Source organism: Periophthalmus magnuspinnatus, chromosome 14 (genome assembly GCF_009829125.3).
Source record: "Periophthalmus magnuspinnatus isolate fPerMag1 chromosome 14, fPerMag1.2.pri, whole genome shotgun sequence".
Taxonomy (NCBI): Eukaryota; Metazoa; Chordata; class Actinopteri; order Gobiiformes; family Gobiidae; genus Periophthalmus; species Periophthalmus magnuspinnatus.
The window spans coordinates 21,458,490-21,472,240 of record NC_047139.1 but is presented as its reverse complement, the minus strand read 5'-3'; the positions used below and the strand labels follow the sequence as shown (position 1 = coordinate 21,472,240).

At 38.8% G+C, this 13,751-nt stretch overlaps 1 protein-coding gene across 4 annotated transcripts in view; it reads right to left on the bottom strand.

Moving 5' to 3' along the window:
* The window catches only part of arhgap32b (Rho GTPase activating protein 32b), a 121,123-nt gene that overhangs the window by 8,467 nt on the left and 98,905 nt on the right, over window positions 1-13,751 (bottom strand). For all 4 annotated transcript variants that reach the window (XM_033977785.2, XM_055226920.1, XM_055226921.1 and 1 more), the window contains 7 exons: window positions 8,598-8,747; window positions 5,473-5,575; window positions 3,783-3,927; window positions 1,754-1,836; window positions 1,234-1,341; window positions 1,005-1,150; window positions 231-432 (listed from right to left, as the gene is read on the bottom strand). In XM_033977785.2, coding sequence (XP_033833676.1) covers window positions 231-432; window positions 1,005-1,150; window positions 1,234-1,341; window positions 1,754-1,836; window positions 3,783-3,927; window positions 5,473-5,575; window positions 8,598-8,747 — 937 coding nt within the window. The remainder of the gene's footprint in view (window positions 1-230; window positions 433-1,004; window positions 1,151-1,233; window positions 1,342-1,753; window positions 1,837-3,782; window positions 3,928-5,472; window positions 5,576-8,597; window positions 8,748-13,751) is intronic.

Genomic DNA, 13,751 nt, shown 5'->3' with positions numbered 1-13,751 from the left:
AGGTCAAGGTCATTCTAAAACTATTCAGGAAAGGTTCATTTTGGTCCTGTGAATGTGACTTTTTTAGTATGGATACTTGCTCTAGTTTTGATACATTTTAATATTGATTAGTTCTGATTTTCAATACTTTTGACAACCCTAAAGCTGGCATCTGCCGTCCATCTGAGTTATATAGTATTTTCCAACATGAACACGCCCTATATTTACTCATAGACGAGTATTGTACAAACCTTTCTGTTGGGAACTCAATGACAGTGTGGAACTTTCCCTGCAGAGCGGCTGGACCCTCGCCCACCTCGATGTACTTGCTGTCTTCTGTGACAGGGGAGTTGATCTGGGCCTGGGTTCGAGCCTGCGCCTCCTCCAGGCTCAGGAGTTTAGTGGAGGGTGAAGAGACCAGTAGGGATTTTGGCCGTGACAGAGAGTTATGACCTAATGAGAAACGAGATTTTCAGAGCAGGCACAGAGAAGAGAGGAAGTGTGTGTGCGTGTGTGTGTGTGTGTGTGTGTGTGTGAGAGAGTTTTTTTTAATCTAACTGTAGGGACCAAAGCCTGTACACAAAGTCACATCATGGGAAACTGTCTCCTACAGGTTTACGTTACGATTAGTAGTTAGTAGTTACTATGGTTATAATCAGTCTCCAGAAAATGAATGTAAGCCAATAAAAGTCCCCACAAAGTATGGAACGCTGACTTTGATGGATGGGTTTTTATCACATTGTGGGGCCCAAAACTGTTTGTACACACTCACTTGTACACACACCATTGGGGCCAGCCTTCCTTATGGGGACAAAAATCTGATTTTGTAGTAGTTGAGCAATAATTATCTTGATGAAGATGAAATGTAATAATAGAGTAATAATGGAGTGTTTTATCCTCCAAGAAGTAGGAAGTGCACTGTTAGCATGTTAGTTGTTGTGAGCATTACCATGACGGCAAAACTCTGCTCTGGCCTCCAAGATGTGTGTGCGTGTGTGAGAGAGAGAGAATGTGCGTGAGTGTACCTGCTCCTTCTCGTATGAGTGAGCTGAGTTTGGGGCTGAAGAGAACATCCACATGATTGAGAATGAACTCCACCACCACAGACTGGATCCGCACCTCCATGAACGCAGCAGTGCCACTGAAGCAGGCCGACTCTATCTGTTTAGACCTGCACACAAGAGTCACATGTGAGACTTCTGCACTGTTTGATTGGAAGCTTTCATTCTATGGGAAAAACACACAACATTGTACCTCAGAAGATTCGGAGCCCAGACGATGGCCAAGTTTTTGCTGTGCATGTTTGTGACATAGCTGAACGTCGCCAGGCGAGAAAGATGTCTCATCAGAAACTCCAGCGTCCTAGAATTCAAACATTTATTTAAACATAATCTGCCTCAGAAAGTAACACTTAAAAGTGTGAAATTACAAAATCATTTTCTGTTTAAGTAGACTGACAATTGTATTTTCCGATTAATGCTAAATACACAGTATTCTAGCATCACCACTAGAGGTGGGCGATATTGAAAAAATCTAGATTTGTTTTGTTGTATTATGTCAACTATATTCAGACAATATTTTAACAATGCATCAGAAATTTGCCAAAGGTTGTCTGTAAATAAAGTTGAACTAGATCAGGACTAAAACGGACTTGATTAGGACCAAACCAAGTCTTCATCAGGACAAAAAAAAAGAGCTAAATTTTGGACCAGGTAACAGTAAGTGTGAATGCATTCCAAATGGCCACAAGAGGGCAGTGTGGTGCCTCTGTTACCTGTAATGCGGTGGAGGAAGTTGCTGGATGACATCATGGATCTTGATGAGCCTTTCCTCGTCTGTTGCCGCAGATACAGCCTCCTTCAGGGTGAGAGGAAATTGGGAGATGTTGAGGTGAAATCAGCAGATAAACACAGATCAGTTGGTTCACTTTTGGGGCTGTTTAATAGATCACAGAGAGTACATCTGTCTGAGACCACAACCGCAGCCCACCGCCCTCGCCGCTGCCATGACAACCACCAAACATTTACTTTGCACCAGAAACCAGACTGTTGTGTGGACATTAGGAAAGTGGTTTGTTGTATTGTAATCACAGGGTGTGGTGAAACATATTATTTTTGAATGTTTGAAGCATAAATTCAGCTGATTTTTTGTAGAATTTGTATAATCGCTGGTTATGCAAAACAAACGCTTCTGAATGTAAAAAAAAAAGGCCTGGTTGAAGTAGTGTTCCAGCAGCAGTTGTACAAATGAATATTCAAAAAAAAACACCCAACAACTTAATAATAGACAACATTTGTATATATATATATATATAGGGCTGTCACAATAATTACTATTTCAATTAATGATAGATGGAACAACCATTTTTAGGGCTGTGTTTTTATCATGAGCAGTGTTGTCACTGTGCTGAAATTCAAACTTGATTTTGATACTAAGAAATAGACTTGATGCTCAATACTAATTTCGATAGCATGATGATAATAAAAAATAAACACTCACACACTTTCTTTAGACAAAAATAGAATGTGACTTTCAACATTAAATATTATATTCCCACGTGGCCTTATATCTGTGTAATACCTCAGTCGTTCAGGTATGTTCCATAGTGGTCCATGGTGTATACTAGTCTATGTGTCTTATATTTGTTCTGATACACCTCAAGATCATTCTAAAGCTACTCAAGAAAGGTTTATTTTTGTCCTGTGAATGTGACTTTTTTAGTATTGATACCTGCTCAGATGAGTATCTAGTTCTGATAGTAGTTTTAGTATTGATTAGTATGCGAGTTTTACTTTTGACAATCCTAATCATGGGTACTTTCTCTTTGCACTAGTGGTGAACTTTTTGTTATTTTTCTGCACTACAATAAGATTTTGCTGTAGAGGGCTGAATAAATAACTTCTATGACTCATTATAAACACAATCTAACTGCTAAGTGTTTCATTCTATTAGTCATTTATTTCAGCTCAGGTTTTTTAACAATCTTGTGAACTCAGAATAGTTTAAATCCAGGCTCCAAATGGTTCTGTTTAGCTGTGTATATGACTGAAAGGTTTTTATTCTGCACTTTTCTCTTTGAATGTTATTTTTATGAGTTGAATTGATGATGTTATCATTTATCATCTATACACTTCAAAATCGGTTAATTGGTTGATTATCATGACAAGCCTAAAAACAAAGTTCAAGATATTAAAAAAACACAAAAGAAACTAGAAGGTGTAGTTAAAAGTGGTTGGGTAATAATCTGTGTACCATTCGTTCAACTGATTTTTTGATTAAAAATGTTTCAATTTCGTAAATGGTCAAATTTTTATATGGAGCTTTTCCACCTTCAAGGCACTAAAAGATCTTTACACCAAGGAACCTCTCATCCATTCATACACCAGTGTACACAGACACTGGGGGCACAGAGGGGTTAAGTGTCTTGTCCAAGGACACAACAACAGCATTCATCTGTGGGAGCTGGATTTGCACCGCCAGCCTCTGGGTCTGTGGATTGGAGGTATAGGAGTCATCTCTTACTTTCTGCCCAGGACCCACACTTCCATGTTAAATCGAAATAAGGCAAAATTTACCATTGATGCTGCTCCCCAGAACTTCTTTTGAAGTTTGTACATTTAAACCGAAGATCAAATTGAAAAATAAAAAAATCTAACAGTTTCTGCATTTTTTGTTTCATGCATAATAACAGAAAATAGATGTTTTTGATTTTAAATTGAAAATCAGCTGAACAAATGGTACAGGTTTTGAGAGGCAACATATTAGTAGTAAAGGGTTTTATGAGCAGCAAAGCAGTGATTTACCGAGAACTTCTCATAGAGCTGGTAGGTGAGGAGGGGGTTGGGCAGCTCTCTGAAGTACAGTTTACACAGAGAGCCCACACAGTGAATATCCTGGATGTAAATGTCTTTGGTCAAGTCGGGGATCTGCTCCGAGTCAAATTCATGTCTGAGGAAGAAATTACAATGATTATTTTTGGGACAATTAGACCATTTAAACAAAATACCTAGAAGCAAAATAAGTATTCTCTATTTCCAAGTAAGTGCCAATTGTTTTAAAGGCCCTGTCCCTATTTTCTTTCCATGTATTTGAGTAAAAATGGTCTTGCTGCAGCAGATATATTGTATAAGCAGCTCTTAAGGTAAAAAAGGCTGTTGTGTACTGTCTGCATATAATAATAAACCAATTTATTGTCCAATAATCAGGAAGTGTGCGGTTATAATGCTAGTTCTTGTTAGAACTATTGTGATGGAAAAACCTCTGGCCTCTGAAAGTTGTGAAAAGAGCTTATAAACTCATTGAGGTGAAAGACTAGGATGCTCGGAATGCGTAAGATCAGTGAGGAATAACTTGAATGCAATCTGTTTAAAATGTTAAACTCGTTCTGTTTTTCATGTTTTTAAGACAGCGCCTTTAAGTTAAATAATAAATCATTAAAACATGCATTCATAATTTACTCATTGTAAAAAGAAAAAACTATATATTTATTATTACGGTTGTTACTTTGTAGGTTTTTGTTTCAGCTTGTTATTTGTGCTAAATACCACAGCACATTTATCTGAGTTGGTTTGACAGGACTTCTGCACAAACCATAATTCAAGGTGGAATTTCTGTATTCACACTTGAAATGTTGTTTATGTTTGAATTAGATTTATGAGCTTCTGCTGCAGCTACAGAAGTTTCTGAAGACGATAAACAGGAGGAATACTACAACACAAACTACCAAACTATCCGTGGGTTTCAGAATAAATAACAGGTGGCATAGGGATAAACAATATGACCTATCTTTTAAATGGTGAAAAGTCCTCAAAATGGTGCCTTAAACAGGAAGCTGAAACTTTTGTATATATTTCAAAAGACTATACAAAATGTAGTGAGCGTTAAAGGTGCTGCACACAATTGGACTGCCTTAAAGAACACATTGTGCTTGAGTTTGCTAAATAATTATAATCCACAACACCCGTGGATCATTATGGTATACTTTGCACATTTGAAATCGCAATATTCATCTAAAACGACTTAATAAAAGAAACAAGCCAGCTCACTTCCGTGTTAGAAAACTGCAGTGCCCAATAGGAGCTGACGTTGCTGAAAACGCCATCACAACAGAAAGCCGCAAAGCTGTCAGGATCTCCTATGGATAGCTGTACATCACACTAGCGAGTGGCATATTTGGGGGGGGGTCCATTTGCAGAACAGGTCTGCTTTAAAAACATGAAATAAAAAACAATTTGCAGTTGTCCAAAGTCATTATTCACTTACTTTATGTATTCAGAGTGTCCCAATTATTCACTGCACTTGTCACAACTTTCAGAGACCAGAGCAGAGTTTTGCTGTCACAGTAAAGCTAACAAGAACTTTACCGGGACACTTTATAATAGGTGCAGACAGTATGCAGTGGACTTATTTTGACCTCAAGAGCTGTTTATCTATACTGGGGCGAGACACATTTTGTTCAAATACTTGGAAAAGAATTGGGTACCATTAACATACCGTAGTTTTTGGATATTTGATGCGATTCCAGAGAGTCGGTACATCCCATCCACCACGCCATGTTTCTCAATGAACTCAGTGCAGCTCTTGAGAACTTGGGGAACTGTGGAGAGAGGGAGAGAGGGAAATAGAGAGAAATCGAGAGAGAAAAAGACAGGGAGAAAGAGAGAGAGGGTGGGGGGCAGGGAGAGAGAGAGGGGGAGACAGATAGAGAAATAGACGGGGACGGAGGGAAACAGATGGAGGGCGGAAGAGGGGTGGGGCAGAGGGGGAGAGAAGGGGAGAGAGAGAGAGAGCGAGCGAGGGGGGGAGAAAGAGGGGCAGACAGTGGGGGGGGGGGGAGAATATATGTCATCATACAACACTCATTTTGTCTGTGCAGGTCCATTTGTCTTTGAGCTGAGAGCGGTGAGGTCAAGAACAGGAAAGACTTGTGTTTTTGAAGTGAGTCAGCTGAGAGGGAGACACCAGGTCCAGAGGAAGTTACAGACTTTTGAGGTTTGGGCACAAATGTGCTTTAAAGTTGATGGAGAAGTGAAGAGAATATTCAAAAAACATTAAGTTTTTTAAAGGTTCACTAAGCAACATTTCTGGGGGATGGTCAGCTACCTACTAGTTTCCATGAAAATTAAACTGATCTCCATGAAGCAGGTAATGTCACATAGTCAAGTTACAAGGCAGATCTGTGGAAAGGCAAGTCCACTCACAGTAAGAATGCATATTTTTAGGGATTTTTAATAGATAATATCTGTTATTGATTGAATGCAAGTAAATGCCATCCGGTGGAACATTCCAAACAAAGAATAATATCTCCATGGAGGCAAGGAGACAACTCCGCCAGAAAAGTTGCATAGTGCACCTTTAAATGAAACAAAATGCTTCATTAAAATAAGACAATGTTAGAATTTGAAAGTAATTGCATGAGACACATGTTGAAAGACGTTCATAGTAAACATAATTACATTTATCCATAGTCTTTTGTTGTTGCATACATTGTCCTATCGTATTATTAAAATATGAATCACAAATTTAACTGCAGTCTCAATGCTTATCTGAAAAAACAAAAACTTAAATATTTTTCCCAATGGTTTTAGTTCTAGTGTGGGTGCGTGTGTTCAAAGCTGACGCACTGCTTGTGTGTGTGTTCAGAGCGGAGTGTCTGCCTGTGTGTGTACGTGTGTTCAGGGCTGAGCGTGTGTGCGCGTGGGTATGGGTGTTCAGAGCTGAACGTGTGTGTGTGTTTAGAGCTGAGCGTGCGCGTGTGTGTGTGTGTATGCGTGTGGCCGATAAAGACATAGTTTGTGTCTGTCGAGGTTCCCAGGCCTCCTCCCACACCTCACACATCACTCGGAGTGGACAGAAAATGGAAATACCACCAGAGCAGCTGTTCAGATGGATTCCACACATTCTGAAGGCACAAAACAAGGCTGAATCGGGGAAAAGTGGTGGGCTTTCACTATGGCTGAGACAATCTGCTCCCACTCACTGCTCCTCAGAATGGACATGTGTTTTGGTCTTATCTCACAACCACACAGTTAAGTCGGAGTTGGCACTGAAGAATGTGTCCTTACAGAGTCTAGTCAAAATATGAGCAGTCAAAATGGACTTGAAAGATAAACCAGCCCTATGAAGGACAGATTAAAATGTTACCAACGCAGAGGAAGTTATAAACGTGATTATGCTCTACTTATTCTCAACTAAAGCTTCAGTTACCACATTTTAAATCATAAGTGTTTCACTAATGAAAATCAGACATTTTTGACATGTTAATTTAATAATGCTACTGTCTGTGCAACAAAAAGTGTTTTTACATGTTTCTCCTTAGGCTATAATCTTCCACAAGCATAAAACTGATATATCTCCATGGAGAATGTTACAGAGTATGGTTTTAACTTTCTTTTTTATAGAATCGTGCAGGTGATGTGCCACCTCCAGAAAGTTACTCAGTGTTGCTTTAAGAAAGGGTAATAAATATTATATTTTATACTAATAAGGAATGAAGCATGATGCATTTTAGACCTGTTTTTAGCAGAGGCATTTGTCAAATGGACTTCTTCATGAACATGAAACAGACTGCTCCTGAACTAGGAGCAGTGTGAAAGCCGTTGTTGATGTTGATCTGGGTGTTTTTCACTGAAGACAAAAGGGAGTATTTTTTGCTGGTCTGACTCTAAAGTAACAAACAGTCTTATCTGGACCATTACAGCCCAGTGCTGCAGGTGCAATGGAAAAATCAATAAGTATTCCTGAGCTTTAATTAAGGTATGGACTTTGGCCCCAATAACCCACAAGAACAAAGAGCTGTGTTTATTCATCATGTTTTTCAGACCCATGATTAAAAAGATGGAGGGAGCGAACGGGTGTTTCAAGCAATAACAATGAATATTGTGCTCTTTGTTGTTCTGCTGGGTTTGCACTTTATATGAAGAACCCTCGATAAACACTAGCAATAGACATCACAACATCCTCAGTTCCCCTAATGCTAAACCAATGAAGATTTTCATATGTTAAATACAACAGCTCTTTTGTTTACTTTTTATACAACTTTTTTGCCAGTAACTTTGAATTCAAGGCGTTCAGTTTAGCAAAGATTTTCACATTTAATCCCAAGGTCAATAGCATTGTGTTTCAGACGACATCACCACATTCTGTAGACCAATAATACAGATGTGGGGCAGCAGGGCAGGTAAAATGAATGTGAAAATATTGCAGTTTTATGTGGTAATACAAAAACTTAATGGGTCTAGTCACTAATCAAAATCATCAGATTAAACATTTGTGAATTTACCTTTTGTTATTTCATGGCATAGCTCATTGTAACAAATAGGGAAATCTGGCTCTTAACCCCCACCAGGGAGTATGACATCCTCGTATTATAGGATCCAAAAACATCCATTAAAATTATAATTTGGTCAAGATCACTCAATACATTTTTAAGATTGAATTTTTTAGCAATAACCTCAAATAATTTTAATGTACACTAGTTTTAGGCTGTGTTTCTCACAAGGGCCTATCAATGAAAATTTGTAAAAATCAGCCAATGAATAAAATATAATTTCAAGATAAACAGTTGAATTAAAGAAATAAACATAGTGAATACGATGTAAAAAGTGTGTTCTTCTTACCATCGTGTCCTGAGTTGAGGAGGTGCTCGCCGAGGTCGCAGCCGAACACCCGCTCCCTCAGGATGCCCCTCTGCTTCAGCTTCTGTTTGGTGGGTCTGGACTTCATGAAGGAGCGCAGGAACGTGATCAGCTTCCCGTGCTTTTTAGACACTGAGGAGTGAAGAGAGCAGAGCAGGTGGGACCCAGATTAGATACTTTCCACAGATATTTGCTAGAGGTTTAGTATTACAAGTATTGGGAGAAGAAACAAATGTTAACGATTATTCAAGACCAAATAACAATGAACTATTTTCCGGTTTCAATTCTTTTGTCCAGCATTTCTCAAAGTTTTTGAAGAACAGACCACATAAACAGCAAAATATAAAGCACTTTACCTTTATTTGTACTTTTCTAGAGCAAAATTTGAGATTAGGGCTGCAATGATTAATCGATTAATCGTGACTAGTCAGCTAAACTAACTGTAGTCCTATTTGATAATCGTAATATGGACTAAGCAAACTCTGAACAAAAGCACTCAAGACCCACATTTTATAACAAAGACAGTTGCATTATGAAATCAAAATGTCAAAAAGGAATTCACAATTTTGGATTTTCATCAATAATCCATCTCGACATGTTAGTGCCATATGAACCATCTCGCACTCTGAGGAACTCAGAGACCAGCCTCCTGCTGGTGCCCAGAGTCAGGACTAAACCAGGACTAAACCAGAACTAAACCGGGACCAAACCGGGACCAAACCGGGACCAAACCGGGACCAAACCGGGACCAAACCGGGACCAAACCGGGACCAAACCGGGACCAAACCGGGACCAAACCGGGACCAAACCGGGACCAAACCGGGACCAAACTAGGACCAAACCAGGACTAAACATGGGGAATCAGTTTTATACTGCTAAAACCTGGAACTGAAGATGTGAGACAGGCCTCTACATTGGCAAAGTTTAAATCCAGGCTCAAATCCAGGCTGTGCATACGACTGAAAGGTTTTTATTCTGGACTCTACTCTTTTAATGTTCATTTTATGATGATTATTTCTGTTTTATGTTGTTTGTATTGTGATTTTAATGTCTTTCCTGCTCTGTAAAGCACAGATTAAGAAAGACATAAAATAATTCATAGCTGCAGCTTTAATTGAAATCACTTAATATCACCTCAAAAATGGTCATGATTATTATTATTATTATTATTGCTATTATAATAATTATTATCATTATCTTTGTTATATTGTGGCCTAAATAATCCTGATTATCGATTAACATAATGATCTTGACACCCCTGGTTCACTCACTCCCTCACACATTTAGCCTATGCATGCTCTGCTCTGTAACATCATAGCAGTTTGTCCCATTGTGTACTACAGCTTCATTCTAATGCAAACCTCTCCTTTATGGATGTGTAGTTTCCTTGAAGCGAAAGGCTGCCTCTTAAATACCACCTCCCGGGCAACTACAAAGGAATCCACCACATCCAATACCAGTATGCCCTGCTCCGCTTCAAAACAGGACAAGAAAAAAAGACTTAAAACCAAAGCGCTTTAATCAGATAGTGGGTCTGGGAAAGCCATGTATAAGCTCTTTACTATACTTGTTTTTGTAGAGCGAATATCAAATGGATTTGGGGAAACGGGACAATGGCACAATTCTAGACAACAAACATTTGCTCAAAAATCTCCACTGGGAATCAAAGAGGATCAGCTTGTGGTTGAATGACAGCAGCTGGGTTTTTTCACTCTTTAAACTTGTCCTTGGAAACTATTCACTCAATTTCCCAAGAATCCACTGGACATTAAAGGTGCACTATGTGACTTTTCTGGTGGAGCATCCAACACCTGTAAACTCTTGTGATCTTTAAGTCATGTTAGAATGCTGTTAACTCATCAAAAACATACCTGGAGTTGCGTTTTGTTTATGTTTGAGTAACCTATTATTATTATTAGTTTGTATACACCGGCAAAGCTCAAAATGATCTGTTCCACTTTGTGATGTCATGAAGCAGTACTTTTACTGTTACTTCAGAAGAGATTCGAAATTCCAAGGCTGAAATTATCCAAATGAGTCTAGTGAAGTTGTATGGAGTCTAAAAACACAGTGAAGCACTTCCTGTATTACCACATGACATCACAAGGTCTAAATATGCAAGATTTGTGTGTTAAACATGTGCGAATTAAACAAAACCCAACTCCGGGTATGTTTTTGACGAGGTAAAAACATATCAGAAAATAGCGTAATATTGGCCTTTTAAATGTTTGAATGTAGTATGGAATTAAATGTGTCTGTCTCCATGGAGACAAACAGGTGATGTCACTAGGGTAAGTTACAGGCCAGATCTTTGGATATTTTTTGTTATTGTCACAGAAAACAACATTTAATTTAGACAATCAAACACTGCATAGTTTTGATGTAAAGTAAAGAAATAAATGGAAGATATTTAAGTTTAATGCCTTATTGTGGAATATTCTAGGGACAGCAAAAACATCTCCATGGAGACAAGCAGGTGGCAAATCCTCCATCAAAAAGCTACATAGTACATCTTTAAACATATAACAGAATGGCTACCAAAGTGACAGTATTTTTAAGAATGCAATACTGTCCTGAGTTTATTTTGCTCAATACATTATTTCACATCCTACTGAGCCCTCCCGTGCTGATGTGGTCTGATACAGTTGTTCTGTGGCTTTTATAACTAAACAAACACATGCAACTTCAGTTAATCTTTATCAAAGAGGCGCGTCCTCGGCGAGTTATCCCCAAGTGAAAAACACAGTCCTAAGCAAATTCTTCAGACTGATTATAAACAGTTAGGATTCCGCTGAGCCTCCCTGCTCTCGCCCTTCACTTCATTTACAAACATCATATTCATTTTCAGCTCTCAAAGTCAAGCTACAAAACATCCAACTGCACCAATTTAAATCCAGGACAATAATGACTTTCACATGACACTTTTCTGGAGAGTGGAAGTTTTCTTTTGCCAAGTTACATCTACTGCAACAGAAAGGAAAGAAAGAAAGAAAGGAGTCTGCTGCGGACTAAACAAACAAATAAAAATTACATGTTTTGGAAGACAATAAAAGGTAAATTAGTATAAATATCAGGCGTGCCATTACAGCTACAAACTAAATACTAAAGTGTTTTATTTTTCTGTTTATTTCTGTAGAATAGTTTTTGTGGCTTTAAATCTAGTCTTGGGTTTTTGTGTCAGTTTCAATATTAGCGTTTATTGTCTGTATTTACTTCAGCACTATATCGAACTTCAAAATGTATTATCGTGACATGCCTGATAAATACAGATAGAATTTGCATTTCACTACACACACATCATGCAGGTCAAATAGCCAGTTTGATCTCATCTTTTGACTTCAGAGATAAATGTTCTTTAAAGGTTCACCATGTAATTTTTCTGAGGAACAACCACCTGCTTGTCTCCATGGATATGTGATTGCTTGCCTGGAATGCTCCACAGTCTGGCATTAAACTTATCTATTCCCATGGAGACAAGCAGGTGACGCTACCAGGCCAAGTCACACTTCTAATTCCTGAATGCATGTATTTCAAGATATCTTTGAGCTATTAAAACAGATCACTTTAATGCTATACTTTGGAACTTTCCAGGCATTGCTATGGAAACAAGCAGGTGGCAGAAACTCCACCAGAAAAGTTACATGGTGCATATTAAAGTTTTAACTTCACAATCAGAAAACTGTTCAATATCACAAGCCATCACTGTTAGTTTAAGGTTAAGGCACACCCATAAACTGACCAGCTAACCTGCTAGCCGCCGCATTCCAGATAGGAAGTGATCATGGGCACGCTTCCAGCTCTAACGACTCTGGCTCCAATTCACTCTCTATTGAAAAACTGTTGCCCCTCTCTCTAACTGCTGCTGTCAGGCTCATCATTTTCATCTTAAATGTTGGTTTTAACTTGCTCTACATGGCCTTTTCTTAAAATAATGTTATCTTTCAACAGAGACAGAAACACCCAAATGAAACAAAAAAGCAGGAGAAAAACATATTGTTCCTTGGTGGAAATACAACTACTGCTGCTGCCTTTTCCGTAAACTACACACCATGGAGGGAAATCATCGGCAACTACTTTAATTGACAGCCCTATAAGGGTTTAACGCGTAGACAAGGGGATTGGGACTGTACTAATGAGCTGGCGAGAAATGTATTCAGCTCTGTGTTGCTTCCAGGATGACACAGACTGAATAATGTACAAGACTCTATAATGTTCACATAGGAGTGGTGCTGCTACAGACGACTCACTCACACGCATTTGATTTATGCGTGTTTGAGAAAATATTGTATTCTCGTAGCAGCATGAAATTTGGCACCTATGATTTGAGTCCAGTCCATGTGGAGAAAATGTGTCTTGTTTATATGATACACTCTGAGGCTAAACTAATTCTGGGAGCCTGCAGCACTTGGATGATCTCACTTAGAGGACGGGGTGTGCGATATCGACAAAAAAAGATCGAGGTTTAGAAGCATCCTGATAACAATATTCAGACTGTATTATGTATACTGGTCCGAAGGTTTGTGGTTCGAATCCCGCTCTTGACAAAACCTCATTGGTTGAGTGGTCAGATCCACTGACACATAGGTTGGCAGAACGATTCCAGCTTCCACAAATGAATACTGTTGTTGTGTCCATGGGAAAGACACATAACCCACCTCGACCCTAGTGTCTGCGTACACTGGTGTGTGAATGTGTGAGGCGTTGTGTGCCTTGAAGGTGGAAAAGTGAGATATAAAATGTAATAATTTACCAATCTCCCAAAAACGGTATCTTTCAATGTGTAGTTGAGGTTTAAGTGTCATAAAAATGTGAAACATGCGTTCTTCTGCTAAACTTCATTGGCTCAACACATAATTTGCCATCACTGGAAACAACAGTGGTTTATCATAAGATCAAGTTTCTCTTTATATCTGCTTTTTCAGTCTTTTTTGTCTGGGTCTGCATTCTCTCTTATCCAAACATCTCCCTTTGGTGATTAGCTTCTCCTAGTGCCTCCCAAATGGGCTAATATGGTTCACTTAAAGGCACTGTACCTGATTTTTACAGTCTTAAAAGCGTGAAAGACAACGATGAGTTTACAAGCATTTTTCACAACTCTCAGAGGGAGTTTTACAGTGGTAGTAAAGCTAAGCACAA